At 43.6% G+C, this 17,940-nt stretch overlaps 1 protein-coding gene across 4 annotated transcripts in view; it reads left to right on the forward strand.

The window, feature by feature from the left end:
* PXYLP1 (2-phosphoxylose phosphatase 1) overlaps positions 1–17,940 on the forward strand; it is a 122,573-nt gene that overhangs the window by 92,226 nt on the left and 12,407 nt on the right. For 3 of the 4 annotated variants that reach the window (XM_088472101.1, XM_088472103.1, XM_088472104.1), the window contains 3 exons: positions 5,925–5,981; positions 9,849–10,019; positions 15,104–15,230. In XM_088472101.1, coding sequence (XP_088328227.1) covers positions 5,925–5,981; positions 9,849–10,019; positions 15,104–15,230 — 355 coding nt within the window. Of the gene's footprint in view, positions 1–3,678; positions 3,730–5,924; positions 5,982–9,848; positions 10,020–15,103; positions 15,231–17,940 lie in introns of those variants that run through there. The other variant, XM_088472102.1, reaches the window with a different exon arrangement.

Below are 17,940 nucleotides of genomic sequence, written 5' to 3' on the forward strand. Positions count from 1 at the left end.
GGCACAATCTAGTGGCCGCCGGCGTGCAAACACTTGAATTTCCCCCGTAGAACTGAGGAGCAGCATTAGCCATATATATATATATATATATATATATATATATATATATATAGTAATTTTGGACTTGAGGAGCCTGTTCAAATTCCAATTAAAAAAAATTGTTGTCTCCATAGTTTATAAACAGTACCTAAAGGTATATTTGTCCCAAAAAAATATATTTATATACAGTACATGTAGTCATTTTTGGCTTGAGGAGCTTGCACACTGCATGCATCGCGTGTCAAGCATCTGGTTTTTCGTCTATTGCTCCTCTCCCTGATGTCACACTGAGATAATACATACCTACCAGTTTCTTTCTAGGTGACCATGTTGAAAACGCAATCCTAATTCATCTCGTAGGTTTTGCGTGATGCTGTATCGAACAGACAGACAAACAAAAATTTGGTTACAAATTTTTTTGGTCTCCATAGTTCATTCACAGTCCCAAGGAGTACATTTCTTCAAAAATATTCTATGTACAGACACAACCATTACAACTTTAGTGTAAGTAAAGATTTTTTCTAACAGGAACTGGAAGCCCACTAGGAATTCCAGTTTTATATTCCATAAGAATTTAAGAATGAAATATTTACATGTGTACAAATTCAAAATAGAAAAAAATCAGTCATTTGTAAAGTGCTGTATTTTGACAACACCAAGATTTCCATGATAAAGTGGTTTCCTATGCTTTGCACTGGGAAGCATTGCAGAATGAAGAGTGAAGGCTATTGCTTGTGATACCTGGCGATAGCCTTCTCCAGCTGGGGGACTTTAATAAATTGGCAAAAGCCCTAAGTAGCCTTTCAAAAATAGCCCCCTAACCGCTCTCTGGCACCAGTAGTTTGCTGACTGTAACTACAACAAAAAACACATCATTTTCACTCCCTGACATTGACACCCTTCTAAAAAAGATCATATTAATTGTTATGTCTTTTCAATATGTAGTTGGTAGGGCACTACAATAGTGGCAGCATGATGTCATTACAGCTTGGCTTTGTCTTCACCATTCCTTCTAGTTTCCCAATCCCAGTATCCTACCGGAACCAAATGCTGCATATGAAATCTGTTCCTGTACAACTTGGTGGGTGGTAGAAACCATACAGTATAGGATTATGCATGCAGTGCCTTCTAATCACCAGCTCTTCCCCAGATTGTCATCCAGACGTGGTGCGCCTATGCACACATTGAGAGGAAAGGTGGTGAGTATATTTAACTGCAATGTAAAAGTGTCTACACACATAGCAATGTGCTCACAATCCCACGATGTGTACGATTTTCCCCTGAACTCTCCCTGGGAGCTCCCCGGCAGTCGTTGGGCACGATTTGGTCTGAAAAAGCTGCCTATTTGACACACGATCTATCATGCCTCCTACATTTATCCAGTGCATCGTGCCTTGAGATTGTCTGTCAGATCTGCCCTACAGCACGGCAGATCTGAAGATGCGATGTGTGACCTGCGGGGACGCGCATCGTGATCGTGAGTGGGGACTCACGATTTGGGCATATTTTATATGATCTGTCGTTCCGATGCGTCGGAATCGGCCAGATCAGGTAAAATATCGCCATGTGTGTAGGCACCTTAATAGTGTACTAGGCATATATGCTAGAGTAGGGACCTGCAGAAAAAAATGGGTCCCTTGAAGCTGGGCTGCAGGCTTTATATGCTTTGATCAAATCATGTCAAAATCCCCATGGTTTTATTTGCTGCACACACATATTTGCAGTATATTATTGTTCGGGCCGATAGCAAAAGTTTTTCTGTTTTGTACACATTGAGAGGAACCTCTTTGCAGTTATGCCATGCCTAAACATCAGTGGCGTAACTAGGGTCTTTGGAGCCCAATGCATGTTGAAAAACGGCGCACTCACACACACACATACAAACACAGAGCAAAATATATTTGTGCTGCGAAAAAATGGGCGTGGTCACTGAAAATGGGGCGTGCCAACATGCCACGCCACCCATTCTCATCACTCTGGGAACATTCCTTTGCATTCTATACGCACCTTACCTATACGGTAGTTTCTAACAACGTGGAACCTCTGAAGAAATGTATCCTCCCTGGGAAGACGGCGTCTTCAGTCGGTATTCACTATTCGTGTAGGTCACATTGTCCAGAAGATGCCTGTTTCTGTAGGAATATTAAGATCATCATCATACAACAGAGGTTCAACCAGACTCGTTCTCTGTGTAACTTCCTGCCCCCTGCGTCTCTCAGCCACACAATCTCCCACGGTATGCAATCGGGAAGCTGACTGCCTAAATACCGGCAGCCAGCTTCCCGACTGTCATATCCCGGCAAGGGTGAAATGCCGGGCGTCTACATGTAGACGCCCGCATTTCCCCGACGCCGGGAGACCGGCGCCCGGCATCCAGATCGTAGTGATGCCGGGCGCCGCGAGCGGACAGCCGCGGGGGGGTAGGGTTAGGTTTAGGGCTCCCGGGGGGGACTTAGGGTTAGGCACCCCCCCGGGAGGGTTAGGGTTAGGCTAGGGGGAGGGAGGGTTAGGGTTAGGCACCCCCGGGGGGAAACTTAGGGTTAGGCACCCCCCCGGGGGACTTAGGTTTAGGCAGCGGGGAAGGGGGTGGTTAGGGTTAGGCACTTAGAGGGGGGATTAGGGTTAGGCACCCCTAAGGAGAGTTAGGGTTAGGGGGGTTAGGTTAGTAGATACTCACCTATCCACGCTCGGGATTTCCAGCGCTGTTGGGCTTCCGCTGCTCGGAACTCTGCTCATGTCGGGCTGCCGCTGACGGGAATCATACCGATTCCATCTTCCACTGCGTCGTCTCTCAGCACACCATCACCTACTCCCCCTACGTCGTCTCGTCTTGTCATCTCTTAGCCACACCATCGCCTCCCCCGTGTTGTCTCTCAGCCACACCATCGCCTCTCCCCTATGTCGTCTCTCAGCATACTATCACAGATACACACACACTGACACAGATACACACACTGACACAGATACACACACAATGACACAGACACTGACAAAGATACACACACACTGACACACTGATACAGATACACACACACTGATACAGATACACACACACACACAATGGCACAGATACACACAGACTGACACAGACACTGCTTGGCCTGCCACGGTGCCCAGGGCACGTGCCTTGCCCTAGTTACTCCACTGCTAAACATTGTTAAAAATGTCCTTTCGGGGACAGACGTGACGGTGTATGTAGTGTTTCTGTCCTCCTAGGATCCATCCTGCTTCCTGTTGCATTCAAACATAGCCTTGCGAGCCCATGTGTTTTGCACCAATGCCATTTTAGAGCCCACAAGAAGTGGGGGCCACTAGTGATAACCCCTGTAATCCGAATTGGGCCAGTCTGAGTCTGGTGTCACTGCATGGGAACAAAATATATGTGCATGTTATTAATAGTTTTGTTTTTTGTGTAAGGCAACTAGTGTTTTAAGTTTGGTGGCCCTTTAAGTTAATTCTAGCTCCTTGGAGAACAAGACAGCCTTTCTTTCTGTGGACCAAAGCTGTCAATTTCCATGAGCAAGGAATTGAATCAACTGTTAGGCATGCAGAGCAGTGAAAGGCAGTGCTGTGCCTCCTGAGGAGGTGTTGCCTAAGATTAAAAATATACAGTGTGTTTGAGGAAACCATTGCCAGTTCCATACTGAGGGCTACGTGTCAGCAGCATGCTCCCAATTCTCATCTTACTAGGTACATGTTTCATTGTATATTTTAATGTGCAGCTTTGTTAAAACATCATGATCAGAGTCTTTCTGAATTAATATGTTACCATTTGTTCTTGTTTTAATGGGAAAAATGTACGATTTTAATAATGGGCAAATGAATGTTTCTAATTATTTATTTTTTAAACATATCTGCAAGGAAGAGGGCATAAAAAACTTTGACCTTAGCATGATTTATGTGTGGTTGGCGATATTATGTGTACGTGTTACCTATTTTTTTCACAATTATTAGGGTTCAGCTCATGTGTATTTGAAATGTTAAAGGGTCATGCCACAATCACGTATGTGACCATCATACTTTACATACATCTATAATCATGGTCATCTAGGTCGTAAATGTAGAAACTGAGATCAAACTTTACTTTATTAAGAACAATAGAAGTTTGCTACAGTAAATATAAGCATAGAATATATGTAACATCTGATCATGTACCATTTAGTTAGCATGATCATATATGTGACAAAAAATAAGTCATACATCATACATGCACTATTTTTTCTCTAAAGTTCTGTGAGTCATACATGTATTCCAAATGTGTTGTGAATTTATTTACAGGCTAGCAAAGGACTAACAAACACATATCACTAGACACAATTTAGTAATGCTTTGTCCTAATAATTTCATGTAATAAAATTATGCCAGGCATGTGTTTGGCAGGTGATCAGGGATGTGACATTGTATACATATCTATGAGTACCTCACCAGCTGATATGATCTTAGTGTCCATAACCAGCCTGATTTTAATTCATAACTACACAACACCTTTTTCCAAGTATAATTTTGCTATACCTAGGGGTCTATTTACTAAGCAGTGTTAGTAGACAGAGTGAAAAGTGATAAGGTGCCAGCCAATCAGCTCCCAACTGTCATTTTTCAAACACAGCCTGTGAGATGGCAGTTAGGAGCTGATTGGCTGGCACCTTAGTAAATAGACCCCCTAGACCCTTCACTGGGTTGGATACGGGATGCCGGCACTCTGGATACTGGTTGTTAGAATCCCAACACCGCCATTACGACAGGGATAGGATACCGACATCTGTCGGTAAGTATCCTACCCCTAAACCTGACCCTCCCTCCCTGCAGTCGAAACCTAACCCCCCCCCCCTCGCAACCTACACTTAACCCTCCCCCCCGCAGCCTAAACCTAACCCTCCCCCCTAGTGCCTAACCCTCCCCTTAGTGACTAACCCCTAATCCTAACCCTCGGGATGCTGGCGCTGGGATTCTGACTGGTTTTGGGATTTCAGCGCCAGAATTCTGAGCGTCGGCATCCCCACCGCCGGGATTTAAACTACAACCCCCTTCACCAACAATATAAATTCCTGAGTTTTGAATTGATCACTAGGAGCGTCATAAATGAGAAGAACATTTTTTGATCTTAAACAGCAAAACTGTGAATATCCAATGTTTATGTCTGGGTTCTCTGCTGCAAACCAAGCACGTGCCTATTTGTGTGCGTTTGTAAGATAATATTTGTGAATCCGCTGTCTAACACCATTTTCCCATATAGTTATTTCATCAGTCGCACTGCGCATGAGTCCCGATTGTTACTGCACAGAGACTCACAATATGTGGATTTTAGTGGGCATTCCGGGGAGGTAACAGGAGGGTGGCTAGGCAGATGCCGGCGAGTTGCTGACAGTGGCTGCGTTCAAAGACGCACAACCAGTCACATAGACGACCATACTCAGCTGAACCTGCCATAGGGCTGGTGCAAGTTTCGACGTCTTAAGACACACAGAGACAGAATTCTCCCTGAGCCGGCCACCACCCGCCCGCAGCTGCCTAATTAATGAGTTAAAGTGTGTGGTCCAGGTGGTCGATGACGCGATTTGCGCTGAATCGCATCATCATGGCCCTGTCCTTTGCTTCGCAATGCCGGTAATTGTGGCATTGTACAGCCATGGCCAAAAGTTTGGAGAATGACACAAGTATTGGTTTTCACAAAGTCTGCTGCTTCCGTGTTTTTAGACCTTTTTGTCAGATGTTACATGGCGAAAAGTCGCAATCGGCGGTGAATTAAGTGGGAAGGAAGCTAATCGGAGAAGTGATGCTGTGATTGGTCAGATTGACTGTGGTTTTAAACTCTTTATTGAATTGTTTGTTACCTTAGCTTCCATAACGTGTGTAACCCTTATCACTTCTTATTTATCTCTCTCTAGTCTCCAGATGGTTGCCTGTCAGCATGCAGCTAAATACAGAAGCCCATGTGCTCGCAGGTACCATAATCTTTCATTTGCATCTTATTATAATATCATTATTATCTTTTATTAATAAGGTGCCAAAAGGATTCTGTAGCCCAATGCAATAAGAAAAACTGAAAAGAAACATAAGTACAGACTAAAAAAGACAGTATATCATTTCACATAGATACATAATTAAAGTGTGCAGTTAACATAATTACGTAGAGAAGTTAGATGGACAGAGGGCACTGGTCATAGGAGCTTACAATCTATATTATATGACAAATGTACATTAACAACAGACAGTTGAGGTAATATTTTTAATTTACTTCACAAATGATCATTGTAGTTGGTTTCCCATAGCTAAGACCATATGATTTAATCATAGTAATTAAAGTAAATATATTTTGTTTCAAAGCTACTCCAAACCACAGTATATTGCTTTATACCCCATGCAGCAATCCAAGAGCAGATTTTGAAGGCTGGAAAATTGTAGCCCTCATTGCAGGATAAAATGTACATTCCGTACCCTAGAAGATAAAATATACACATAAATTACAGACTGGGAGCTGCATTCTCATGGTTTTCAATGATTAACAGAAATATGTGGTGTGAACAATTTAATGTAACTTAAATATGTTAGGTAGAATATATAACATTTTCCAGACATCTTGGTCTTTCATAATCATTGTTTATTTGTAAGTCAGCACAAAATGACTTAGACAGTGGGTATAACAAACCATATATACTGTAAAAATAGAAAAAGTACATACAGAGTTGTAGTATATGTTTACAGGGTACGAGGGCCCTGCTTGCTTGCAGTCTAGACACAAAATACATAATTCTTTATACTCTTCCAGTTACAGGAGTTAGTGTTGAATCATTGGCAAGTTCGGGAAACCTATTTCAGCAAGTTTGGAATCTATTTTCTGCAATCTAATTTTTTCAGGCATGTAAATAGGACACAATGTAATTGGGTACCACCAAACAACCAAGGTGAACTGCTCACATCTGGAATCTCCAGGCAGAAATCCAGGGTGGATTAAAATGTCTGTAAAAAAATGGATAGGAAGGCTCTGATGAATGCTATTCACCCCTTTATTGTGGACTGTCCATAGATAGTACATCGCTTGTAAACTGCCTCTACCAAAGAGAGGAGCTGACCCTCTAAAAGAATTCAATAGAACAAAAAAATATATATGTGGAGCGCGGTTTACTTGCAGTGTGGTATCTAATTTTTATTAATCGCATTCTCATGACAAAATCATCCAGTAAATACATATAATAAACAATCATAAAACAACTGAAAGTAATATTGATAAACAGAAATAACAAATTAAGGGCCGTATTCAATTAGAAGCGAAAAGCCGTGAGCCGCGAAAAAGTATCACCGATTGCGACTTTTCGCCAGTCATAAACTTATCTCCATATTCAATTCCAAATACTTTTTGCGTACTCGGAAAGTCAATACAATGTAATACGCTAAAAAGATTCGCCTCTGAATAGTAGGAGAAAAGAAGTGCATTTCTTTATTTTGGGATACAAAGGTGGGGGAACCACTCAGGACCATTGGGACATCCCCCCCCCCCCCCCCCAAAGGATAACTGTGTCAAAAAAAAAACTAAAAAAAAAGTGAGGAACACCCCTAAAAAGTAGTTTGAATTTGGAGGTGAAAAAGTACAAAGTGGGGAAACAAACATAAAAAGTAGCGAAATATACTTTTTTCGGGGGCTGCAAGTATGGATGAGGTGTTTTTCAGTTTGCAGGTGCTTGCTTGAGATGCACATTTTACGTTTTTTAAAACTTCACTGTAGCTACTTTAAAATATGCTTACACCCATTTTCAAGGACCCCAAATTTGACAAGACTACTTATTTTCTCCAAAAAAAAACTGCTTAATGCCATTCTTCACCACTTGTGCAAAGACGCTAATTAGAAGCAAATGACACACCTTAAGTACCCCACACAGCTTTATTAGGGCTATTCGGGTACATCTGTATTGATCCCCAATGTTAGTGTATCTTTTTGGGGGTGGTTGGTTTCCCCAATTCTGACAGCACTTTTCGCCTGTTTCACATTCGCTGGGATGCGTTTTCACGTCTTTTGGAATTGAATACAACGAATAGCGTGGACGCGCACGATAAGTTTCCACGGCCAAAAGACGCGATGTAGGTGAAAAGTCTGGCAGGCGGAACTTTATCGCGTACGCGAAACTAATTGAATACCGCCCTAAATTGGATTCATGCACTGTGTAGCTGAGGCAGTGCAGATGCCAGTGACCTGCACTGCGTCCGCTTCACAATTTACCCTGCACTGGCTCTGGTTACATTCAAGAAAAGTAGCTGGGAGTTCCATTGGAATCATAACAAGAAAGCTGATCTGCGAGTCCTGAGTGTGTGAGAGAGTGCATAGCTCACGGTTGAATTGACATGTAATTTTATGAATGCATTTTTCTTGTTTACTACATGCAGTTTTTAATAACCAATATCCTATAGTTGGCTTTTGGTGTATTGATCATAAGACTAATAGGGGTATTCAATATGGGTGCGATAACATAGTTTTTTGTGTTAATATCGCACTTTTTAACGTTTTTGCGTTAATATCACTTGTTTTAGTTTTACACCGTATTCAATTTCAAAGACTTATCGCAGTTTTGAAAAGTCTTTGATAAAAAACGGGGATAACTTTTCACCATTGAATAGGTGTCGAAAAAAAGTGCAGAATTGGGGTTTAGGGGTGCAGGCTTAAAAAAAATAGCCTGAACCCCTGAGATTGCCATTTAAAAAAGAACTGTGTCAAAAAAAATGTAAAAAAAAAATAGGGGCCCCCCAAAAAACGAATTAAAAAATTGGGGTGCAAAAAAAAAAAAAGCGAAAAAATTGTTAAACAATAGGCAAATAGGTTCAGGGCTATTCTGCAAGTATGCGGCAGGTGTTTTCTAGAATAGAATTATAGCAGCAGGTGCACAAATGCAGAATTTTTAAAAACTTACTTTAGGGACATCAAAATATGCTAGTACCCATTTTCATGTACCCCAAATTTGATGGGACCACTTAAAAAAACGAAAAAAATAACCTAAGTGCTCTTCTGCATCACTTCTTCAATGTCGGGAAAAAAACACCTGCTGCGGCTATTTAAAGCCCCAACTTTCAATTAAAGGCTAAAACAGGGGTACCCATAGTGTTCCCCCATGTTTTTACAACTTTAGGGGGGTCTTACAATTATTTTAAGGAAAAATTCGTAACTTTACGCAAATCCAACTTCGGAGTTTCCCGTTTTCGTTAATTTGATATTGAATACGGGGATAAGCGGGAGCGCGCACCATACCTTTACGCAGAAAAAAACTCCGATATGAAACGTTAACTTCGCCAGGGAAGTTAACCTTTCATATTGAATAACCCTCTAACTGTACTAACATCAGTGGAGTCAGCAATTGATTTGATTCAATCTGTGAATGTATTCCTGTTAGAACAGCTGAGTGATTATCAGTTGTATTTGGCTTGTTGGATCTTACTAACTTTATATCTAACAGCACAGCAGTATAGGACATGGCTGTAATGGTTGTGTTCTTTATGTGTTGAGATAATCTTCACACCACTATCATTGATCCATGTGATTATATTACCGGATGTTTTTTTTTTGTGGATGAATCCAATTTAGTTTATTTTATGTTATTTCTGTTTACCAATTTTTTTTATTTATTGGATTATTTTGTCATGGATTAAAATTTACCAAGAACCACTTCTGTGAAACAGTAGGCCGTATCATTTCCGTGGTCCTGTGTGGCACAGAGAGGAGCTTATCTTCACTGGCAATCTGAATGTTTATACTCTGGATTTGGGGATATTTTCAGTGGTTGCCCAGGCTTCACTTCATAAATTACACCAAGTATTTTTAATCTTAGGGTTTCCAGTGCAGCTAATACCTGCTGGCCCGGGTAGAGAAGATGGGCTTAATGCTAAAAATAGGAAAAGAATCATGCCTGATCCCCTGACGGAGCCTTCTGCACCTGATCCATTGTATGAAGCCAACCTGTACTGCAACACTCCTGGAATACCTGAGCGCAGTATGGAAGGTACTGTACTATGCCGAATATGAGGTCATATATTGTGGGTATGTAATGTCAAATTATATATATATATTTTTATGTGCAAAAGTTTTAGGCAGGTGTGGAAAAAATGCTGCAAAGTAAGAATGCTTTCAAAAATATAAGTGTTAACAGTTCATTTTTATCAATTAACAAAATGCAAAGTGAATGAACAGAAGAGAAATCTAAATCAAATCAATATTTGGTGTGACCACCCTTTGCCTCCAAAACAGCATCAATTCTTCTAGGTACACTTGCACAGAGTCTTTGAGGGAACTCGGCAGGGAGGTTGTTCGAAACATCTTGGAGAACTAACCACAGATCTTCTGTGGATGTAGGCGTGCTCCAATCCTTCTGTCTCTTCATGTAATCCCAGAGATGTTGAGACCAGGGCTCTGTTGGGGCATATATCATCACTTCCAGGACTCCTTGTTCTTCTTTACGCTGAGGATAGTTCTTAATGACATTGGTTGTATGTTTGGGGTTGTTGTCTTGCTGCAGAATAAATTTGGAGCCAATCAAACGCCTCATGGTATTGCATGATGGATAAGTACCTGCCTGTATATCTGAGCATTGAGGACACCATTAATCCTGACAAATCCCCTTGGTTCAAATGTAGCCCACAGTTAAGGTGTCTTGGTCATATTAGCTGTGTTCTTATAATACACTATGGTCGTGATTCAGAGATGGACGCTAATGCAAACGCAACTGCATTCTCTCACGGATCGCAGTTGCTAAAATATGCTATTGCCTTCCAAAGCACAGCTGAGCATAGGGATGCCCACTGCTGCCTACTCATATCCGTCCAAAGACGTACAACAGCGTTAACATCGACGTACAGCAGGCAAGTCTGACCAGCCACGAACACTGCAGCTCTCCTGACATACAGAGAGCTCTCATGCTGCACAGGAGATCGCAACGTCTAATTTATGCACACATATGAAACAGCATTTAAGCGGTCAGAGACGTCTGCATTCGCCTAGCCAGCACCCCGTTACCTCCCTCGAATGGTGACTTCCTGTCACTCATTTAGTGAATGTCCCCTGTGTTGGTGTAATCGCCAACCAATCACGTGAGCAGCGCGGATGACATGTATGCGCAATGGCAAACAATCACTCAATCTGTGTAAAAATCGTCATTGCATACATCTCTGAATCAGGCCCTATGTTCCAATGATCTAATGATATCTTTTTAAATACTAGGTCTAACTGGAAAATATTGAAGGGAAGCAAATTCCAAAACACTCCAGCTGTACTGCAACACTGAGGTCACCAGTAAATACCTGTTCCAGCCCAATAGAAGCATACACTGTAATACACATTTTTCACATTCTAACACAGATACCAGAACCTTATAAACACTCCTTCTTGTTCTCAGTAGTTGCTCAATCTGATCTCCAAAGGGGATGTAGTCAGCTTCCCGTTGTGCAGGATCCCGACGGGCGAAATACTAACCCTGATATCCCGACAGCGTCATATAGCAAATTGTTTTTATCGATGGGGTCAGCCACCAGTTTTGGCAAACCGCAAAGTTAAAGCGGACTTGTTATGCATACAGTGAAAGAACCCACAGGGCTGAGGTTAATTTAGTAATATGGGGACCAGCCACGGTGCAGGGGGAAACTGGTCCTGATTCTGAATACACATAAGCCAATACTAATTTTAATGTGAATGACAAACCTCAAATACTACTTGCAAATTTCTAATTGCAATTTTAAATCAGGGTCCATAGCTGATTGTAATGCAGACATGGTTAAAGGTCTAACCATTCTAACATTTCTAAGGATCTCTACTAATGAGGAACGTTGCAGCAGATCTAACAGACTGAAGCAGACACAGCCAGGCTTGGAAAGTCAGCTCATCCTTATGTACAGCTGTGTCCTCACTTACTGTACGTACTTACGCAACTGAGACGCTCTGAGAGGAGTAGCGTACAGTATTATTCTTTAGATTGTGCATCTTATTCGTATTGCAGACTCAGCAAAAAGCCGCTCACAGTGCACGAGAGACGCTGGGCTGTGACTTTAACTCAACAGGAACTTGTTTTACACACGTACAAAGTCGGTGATGAGCACAACAGAACCTGGTATGGGGAAAAGTCACGGCTGCTCACATCTTTTTACACCGATTCAGACTTCGTCACACACAGATGTACAAGTGTCGCACACCCCACTGATCAGTGGGCCTGATTCAGACCTGGACGCTATTTGCGTCCGCTCGCTGGATAAAAGGGTCCGGCTATTTAATTCATGTGCTCGCACTGCGTAGCGTAAAGCCGCCCACTAAGTAATAGCGAGCGGCCGCACTATGCGCTCGCACCTGTATAAAGACGCCCCTTTGCCACTCGCAACACACGTCATCTCCGGCAGTTGTAGGATTAATCGGGAACATCGAGAGCCATCAGAGCTGCTTGCAGTGCTTGTGGTAGCCTTTTCCCACCACAACATTGCGAGCAGTTCTGGCTAAAATACAGCCCAGTCACGTGTGTAATGACGCTACTTTGCTAATTATGCACACCCATTAAACGCTGTTTTGACGGTCGGGCACGCCTGCGTTCGCACATTCACACCCCCGTTTTCAAGCACCTTCTACTGTTACCACCCACAAACGGCACTATCTGTCACTCAAAATAGCGGCCCGACTGTGGGCTACGGGCGAGCACTTTCCCATCCGGGTCTGAATCAGGCCCAGTGTACACTACAAATGCAGTTTAGTCGCATCTATGTGCTTTAATCATACTAATAAGACACACTTATTGAGCAGCAAAGATGATTGGTGTAGCTGAGTCGCATGGAACCTGGCGCGCTGAGGGTGCTATTAGGCGCGATTGAAGCAACAGTCAGAAAGGATCTGTAGATCCAATCCATCAAGTGTAAAGATTTGTCTCACATGCAGGTTCATACAGACAGTTGGCAGGGCAACCGGAAAAGACAGGAAAACCATTAATCACCGTTATTAGGATGAACTCAGCCAGAAGATAGAACTCAGATAACTGGGGAAACAGAACAAGACTATGGCCTAGCAGACAGGCAAACAGTCCAACAAAGCCCAATGTCACCGGTTCATATCCCATGGTGATGCATGCAGTAGCACACAGACAGTAACCCTATTCATTTTGCAGTATAAAGGGACCAGGGGGTTTGTTAAAGATATGATTGATTTCAGGGCTCAACAAAGCTCTTTGAATCTAGGAGCCAGCCTTAACCATTCAGACTTGGGAAAGTTGTAAAAAACAAATTGTACATGGCACCCACTAATAAATAGCAGATCATACACATAGCCCCACTCACTTTACACACAGCTCTTACAGACCTTTTATCCCAGGTAATAACCAGTTTTGTCCCCTTCTACTATCACCTCAATTCTCTATGCCCCCTAACTTTCTCTGTGCTCCCTCGCTCCTCAGACTCATTAATCTCCCACCTATCACATCACCCAATTATTCCCCTTCTTCATCCCATTGTTCTCCTTCTCTGACAATACCCCTATCTGCATATCCCTTCCTGTACCCCCCATAATACTCACCCTGCCCCTATGATCGCTCCTTCTTCATTACAATCATAATTCTTAAACACCTCACCCACATTGTCATATTTAATGCCACCACTCCCCAATCATCCATTCCCCTATATCAATTGCCATTAACCCTTCCATTCTGCAGCCATCCTGTTAATCACTCCAACAATCATTGACCCCTGTAGACATGGCATTTTAGGGTGTTGATATGATGCCAATATCAAAAGCTTAAACAAAGTGCTGTGTACAGAGCTTTCTGCTGCCCTCTATACCAAGCCTTCTCTGTGACACAATAACGTTTGTAAGAGAAGCACAAGTACCATATACCACAGGGCACGGCTCCCCAGGATTTACATGGCATGGTGACGGGCACCTGGGTTTTGTCGAGCCCTGAATTAAATGTTTTAGATGTTGTGTCTCATCTTCTAGACAATGGTAGGTATATAAAAAAGGAAATCTATAGATAATAGGGGTTAGCTACACGATCCCGGAGCACAAAATGCCAGTGCTCGGAATCCTTGCGACAGAACTACGATGGCTGAAATTTTAACAACTGCCTGTAAGTAATTTAACACTTCCTCTAACCCATTTTTTCTGCCAAGGGCCATTTGATATATATAACATTATTTGCATGCCACGCCCCCTTGGTGTGATGTCACATGTGGGTGGGGCCACAATCACCAGTGATTACAGCAATGCCCAGAGCATCCTGAGGATGCTCCAGGGAGCTGTAAGGGCAGCGGTGTGACCGTCTGAAGCATCCTAAGGATGCTCAAGGTTGCACTGCTGCATAGATTCTGGCTGCAGGGTGCCATTCTAGGCACACTGCTAGCCAGGTGAGGCTAGCAGAAAAGAGCTCAGAGGGCCAGACCAAATGATTCCACGGGCCTTATACGGCCCCCGGGCCTGCTCTAACCTTAACTCCCCTTTCCCGCAGCCTAACCCTTCCCCTAGCCCTAGTGCCTAACCCTAACCCTCCCCCTAGTGCCTAACCCCTAAACCTAACCCTAAAACTTCCATTCAGGATCGCAGCCGTCGGTGTTGTCTTGCCGAGATTCTGACCCGTCGGGATTCCGGCGCCGAGCTTGTGAGCACCAGCATTCAGTGCTCCGGGATCCCAACTACATCCTGAAAATAGATGCAGCTAAATTCATGACGGATCTCTTAGTAATGATGTGTTCACACACAGCAATATTACTATTATTATTTTCATATTTAGTATGATACCAGGGGGAGATCATATAAAAAAAAATAATAATCCTCCACGTTTCTGTGCCTTAATTATGGATTACCCTTCCCCGGGATCCCCCATCCTCTGCATTGCTTTATTCCCAGCAGATATTGGGCCACCATGAAGTAGGGCCTGTTGTGCCAATAGGCCATGGCAGTGTACTGTGTTGACCCTACCACTTGCCACCTCTCCTATACTAATGGTCCCTCTGTAGCAATTGATCACATAACAAGATATTGATTTTTTTTTTTTTTTTTAAATGCATTCCTATTTTTATTTTCATGGTTGTGAATGTAAGCTTTGCCTTATTCTTTCTATCTCTCCAGGTCATGCGCCTCATAACTTTAAACTGTTGTCTGTCCAAGTGGTGATCCGTCATGGAGATCGGTATCCATTATATGCAATTCCCAAAACCAAGAGACCTGATATTAACTGTGTCTTGGAGCCAGGCAGGTACAGTACACATCCTGTAATGAAGCAGCCCTCAAAGTGAGGTGTGTTTATCAATGTCTCCTACTGTATGTTCATCCCAAAACACTTTAGAAAATTCCTTTTAAGTGCTCCCATAATTACAAATGTAAAATCCGGGATCGCCATGTGACAAGCTTTGTGTAAAGGAAATAGCATATAACAACATCCCGAAGAGAGACAAAACCATCGTGACCACAGTCAAGACCATCGCAACCATCGGGCTTGCGACGAGACCCTTGTGGTAGGGTCTCGTCTGCCACAAGCCCTGGAGTGCTTTCGGTTCTATCAGAGCCAAAAGCACTCCCACTGACATCATTTGTGATGTCAGTGGGGCCGGCCCCAGGCGGTAGGCGTTCCCATGGGAATGCCTCCGTCTGGGCAGCAACGCCCCGGCACGCCCACCAAAGGGGGCGTGCTGTCACTCAACATCGACAGCACACTCCCTTTGTAGCGAGAACCATAGCGAAGGCTTGCCCGTCGCTATGCGGGTCTCGTGCATGCGCACAACGGAGCCGGCTCCCTCGTGCGCATGCGCACTTGGCCAACATCGACCCGCTTGCAAGCGCTCAGCGTTGGGCCCAATATCCCAGGAGACTGACAGTATTGCAGAGTATAGGTGGCTGTTATGTATAACCATTATTAGAGTGACAAATCCGTAATGATTAATAGCTCTATGTAAGCAGGTAATAGCAATCCTCAGATTGAGCTCACACTGCAGTCTTAAATACACGTGCGTACGGAAAGAAATGTAAAAGTCGCAGTCCTCAGTTATTGCATAATGTGATTATTCTTTGGATGGTTAATGGTGTTGGGATTTGCGACTATGGGGCCTGATTCAGAGCCGTTCGCTATTTGTGGTCGTTCGTTCAAAAACAAGGGGTGGCTATTCAAATGATCCGTTCGCAAATTGCAGTCTGTTCCCACCTCTAAGTCTGAACAAGCGAGCAAAACATACGCTCGTTTATTTGATAAAAACGCCCCTTGGCCGCACGCACCATACGTCATGTCCGCTATTTATTAGATTAATCGAGTACATCGTACAGCGTATGAACTGCTCGCTATTCTTGTGGTTGGTGTTTTCAACCGCTATTTTGCGAGCAGTTCTGAGTTAAAAAAAACCAAGTGACGTGGTCAATGACGCTGCTGTATTAAATATGCACTTCCTTAAAACGCCCGTTTTGACCTTTAAGCACGCCTGCGTTCGGATCTCCACTCCCCGTTTTCAAGCACCTTCCCCTGTTACCACCCACATATGCCTCATTCTGTCACTCAAAATAGCAGGCCCTCGCTATATTGCGTACCAACGATTTTCGGCCGCACTGACTGGTTCGCGCATGCGTACTAAAAACCGTACGCATGCGCAGATGTGCGAACATCGCTCGGAACGAGCGTACTGCCGCTTGCGAGTGGCTCTGAATGAGGGCCATGATCACTATTTAAATATTTGAAACTCTGGGATTAAAAAAGGAAAATGTATAATTCTACCCCTTCCAGATGACCAGATTTTGTCAGTCCCGATTCAAGGACCTAAACAGGGGTGTAGTTTGCATGAAAGCGAGAGGAGCCTCCATGAAAAGTGAACTTTCTGGGTGGATCAGGGATATGGCTTATTATATCCTGATTTTGTATGTCTAACCTTGGGAGCTATGTAATTCAGTAGGCTGTACACCTGCAAGCAAGGCTCTGTTTTGTTAATACCCAGGGGCCTATTCATCAACACTAAAATAACGGTTTTAAGGACAGTTTCCTTAATTATCGTTATTTTAGTATTCATGAACACACTTAACACAGGAAATATCACTGATATCTCCTGGTTAAGTCCGCTTGCGTTAATTTCCACACTCCCCATACATTAGTTTGGGCATGTAGAAATTAGGCTATTCTTCAAATTCCGAAAATTATGTATTTCGGAATTTGATGGTGTTACTATACGACACTCTGAGGTGGCGTATAGCAGGTTACACTTACCTGCTGTCAGCGTGAGCAGGTCCTCCTCGGCTCGCTCTGTCGCTCCCTGGTCCCTCCTCCAGCTCTGGCTGCTGCTCTGACACTGTGGAGCTCATTCAAACCCGCGCGCTAAGATGCAAACGCTCGCTGCTGCCGATGGTATGCAGTGAGTATAAGACAACCCATTCATCACAGAGCGCGTGCACATACCTTAGCGAAAGTTCACAATGCGTTCGCTCGCTGCGCATAGACAGCCCAGCAGAGTGAGTGACAGGGGAAGCCGTTTGTAGGTGGTAACAGGGGCTGGCCATTAAAAACGGGTGAGTGGAGGTGCAAACACAGGCGTGCCTGAGCATCTCAACGGCGTTTTAGAGGTGTGCATAATTATAAGACAGCATCAACGTCACCAGGCTTGGTTTTACACTGAAGGGCTCGCAGTGCTTGCGGCAGAGTATGGTCAACGACAAGGGCTGCAATTGCATCCGATGTACTGATGGTTGCATACACTTCCTGGACATGACATGCACAAGTGGGCGTCTTAAAACAGGCTGGTGGGTGTCTGCATACACTATGTGATCGCTCTCTAAGAAATACTGGGCGTGTTAGTGCATTGCTGTGCGGTAGCACTGGCTACGCAATTTGCATACACATTGTGCGAGCGATCGCATCCAGCAAGCGGCTCTGAATCAGGCCCTCAGCTCTATACACTCACGGACCCACTGTACAATATTGGCAGAAAGCAGTC

Source organism: Taudactylus pleione, unplaced genomic scaffold (assembly GCF_031769625.1).
Source record: "Taudactylus pleione unplaced genomic scaffold, aTauple2 ptg000120l, whole genome shotgun sequence".
NCBI lineage: Eukaryota > Metazoa > Chordata > Amphibia > Anura > Myobatrachidae > Taudactylus > Taudactylus pleione.